The 2067-nt window shown below is 36.9% G+C and overlaps 1 protein-coding gene across 1 annotated transcript in view; it reads right to left on the bottom strand.

Annotated features, from left to right (window-relative positions):
* Col4a5 (collagen type IV alpha 5 chain) overlaps positions 1 to 2067 on the bottom strand; it is a 186436-nt gene that overhangs the window by 52652 nt on the left and 131717 nt on the right. Inside the window, exon 32 of the mRNA XM_031377745.1 lies at positions 1240 to 1461. Coding sequence (XP_031233605.1) covers positions 1240 to 1461 — 222 coding nt within the window. The remainder of the gene's footprint in view (positions 1 to 1239; positions 1462 to 2067) is intronic.

The following is a 2067-nucleotide window of genomic DNA, read 5'->3' as shown; positions in this document are numbered from 1 at the left end:
TTTTTGGAGGGGAAACTGGGAATGGAGAAATTTACATGTAAATAAAGAAAATATCTAAAAAAATAAAAGATATTTCATTTTTGTTATTCTAAGTTTTACCTCTTTTGGTACTTTTAGAAAAACTTTAACATACAAAATAATTTTAAGGAAAGTTTCCGTTAAATTATGCTCAAGAAAAACTCCTAACATTTATATACACACATGGACGCACACACACATTTACAACTGACAACAATAATAGAACACAAAAAAGTTGCAAGTGCTTTTTCAAAAAGTTTGTTTCTTTTCTATAGGTGCCATAAATATGTATATATGTATATATATAATATAGTGGTGGTTTTTGATAAAGTACATTATACTTCTATGAAAAGAAACCAATATTTTTATAATTTAAAACTTGCTGTATACAATATAATACCATCATTTGGTTTCGAGGCAAAAATAAATAAATTAAAAAGAACCACCACATTTCCTAAATACCAAATTTGCTGCTCACAAATTATTGTGGCTGTATACCATTTTCTCTTTCTATGCTTCCATGGTACTTCTGGAAACCTGAAGGTAGTTATTTAAGTCTATATTATTTATGAATATATTTATTTCTGTATGTATTGATGCTCATAGGCTTGTTGGCATGTGAGTCTTTGCAGTTGCACATGGAGGCCCAAAGTTGAACTTGTATCTCTTCAGAGATTGCTCACCCTTTGGTTTTTTGAACTCAAACTGTTCGGTTTTTGGTTCTCACTGAACTCAAAAATCTCCCAGAATTTGCTCACCTGTCTTTGCCTCAAACATGTTAAAATTATAGGTAGATGTTGCTTTTATGTGGATTCTGGGGATCCAATTTCCAGTTTCATGCTTGCAGAACAAGCAATTCACTTATCCAACTCCCCAGATCCCTAAATCTGCTTTGAAAAACCCCATAGCTCATGGCAGGCAAATGACAAAGAAAATATTCAAGCAGAAAGGTACTCAATGAAACATCATGATTCAAATGAAAATATTCACTACCAAAATGTCATATATGTAATTGACTTGTTAAACACAGTAACTCCAATTACATGAATAAATATATGTACACTTTAGGAATTGGGTGTGCAGTACCGTGAAAGAGCATTTGCTAGTATCCATATGACTATGTTTGTTCATCTATAGGACAACTAACAAATAAACCTAAAAAAGTTGAATCTAAGATATGCAAAAAAAAAAAAATATTTGTGACTATATCCATTCACTTACCTGGTAAGCCAGGCTCACCCTTTTCTCCTTTCGATCCCAGGAAATCTGGATGCATTGGGCCAGGAGGACCTGGAAGGCCAGGCTCTCCCTTACCACCCTTTTCTCCTGCAGGGCCAGGGAGACCTGGCTGACCTTGCATGCCATCATCACCTAAAATCAACAAAGCACACCAAATTTCTTCATCCATAATCAATGCATGTAAAATGATCACATGTCTCATAACTTAGGTAAACTAAGCACTCAAAACATGTCTCTAACTTAATGTCTGCCAATAAATTACTTGAGTTCATACATGTTGATAAACTTTCTCTCCTTTCTGGACTGTGGTTACAGACTCACAATAAGGAAAACCTGAAGTTCAGTTCTCAAATTATGGCCTAAGCATTTACAGTCTTTCAGGTACAGAAATTAAGTATATCATCAAACTGAAAAGAAGATATTTCCAGCTTCTGGATATTATAAATAAGGCTGTTATGAATATGGGTCTTATGTGAGGGGATTGGGTTGCTAACAAAGTCAGTATTTCTGACCCAGAACTGTTCCTGTCTAAAAGAACTAGAGGGACAGAATGCAGAAGAGACTGAAGGCAGGAGGCTGGCATGGCTGTTCTCTGAGAGACCCTACCAGCAGCTGACTGAGACAGATGCAGATACTGACACTCAACCATTGGGGACCCCTTTTGGTTGAATTACTGGAAGGATCTAAGAAGCTGAAGGGGAGGGCAACCCTAACCCAGACCCCAGGGAGCGCCCAGAGACTGAGACACCAACCAGGAGCACACACTGGCCAGTGAGGCCCCATATGTAGCAGAGGTCTGCCTGGTCTGGC

The sequence above is a fragment of the Mastomys coucha genome, chromosome X (assembly GCF_008632895.1).
Source record: "Mastomys coucha isolate ucsf_1 chromosome X, UCSF_Mcou_1, whole genome shotgun sequence".
NCBI lineage: Eukaryota > Metazoa > Chordata > Mammalia > Rodentia > Muridae > Mastomys > Mastomys coucha.
The sequence above is the reverse complement of the archived record's forward strand: the minus strand, read 5'-3'. Positions and strand labels throughout refer to the sequence as shown.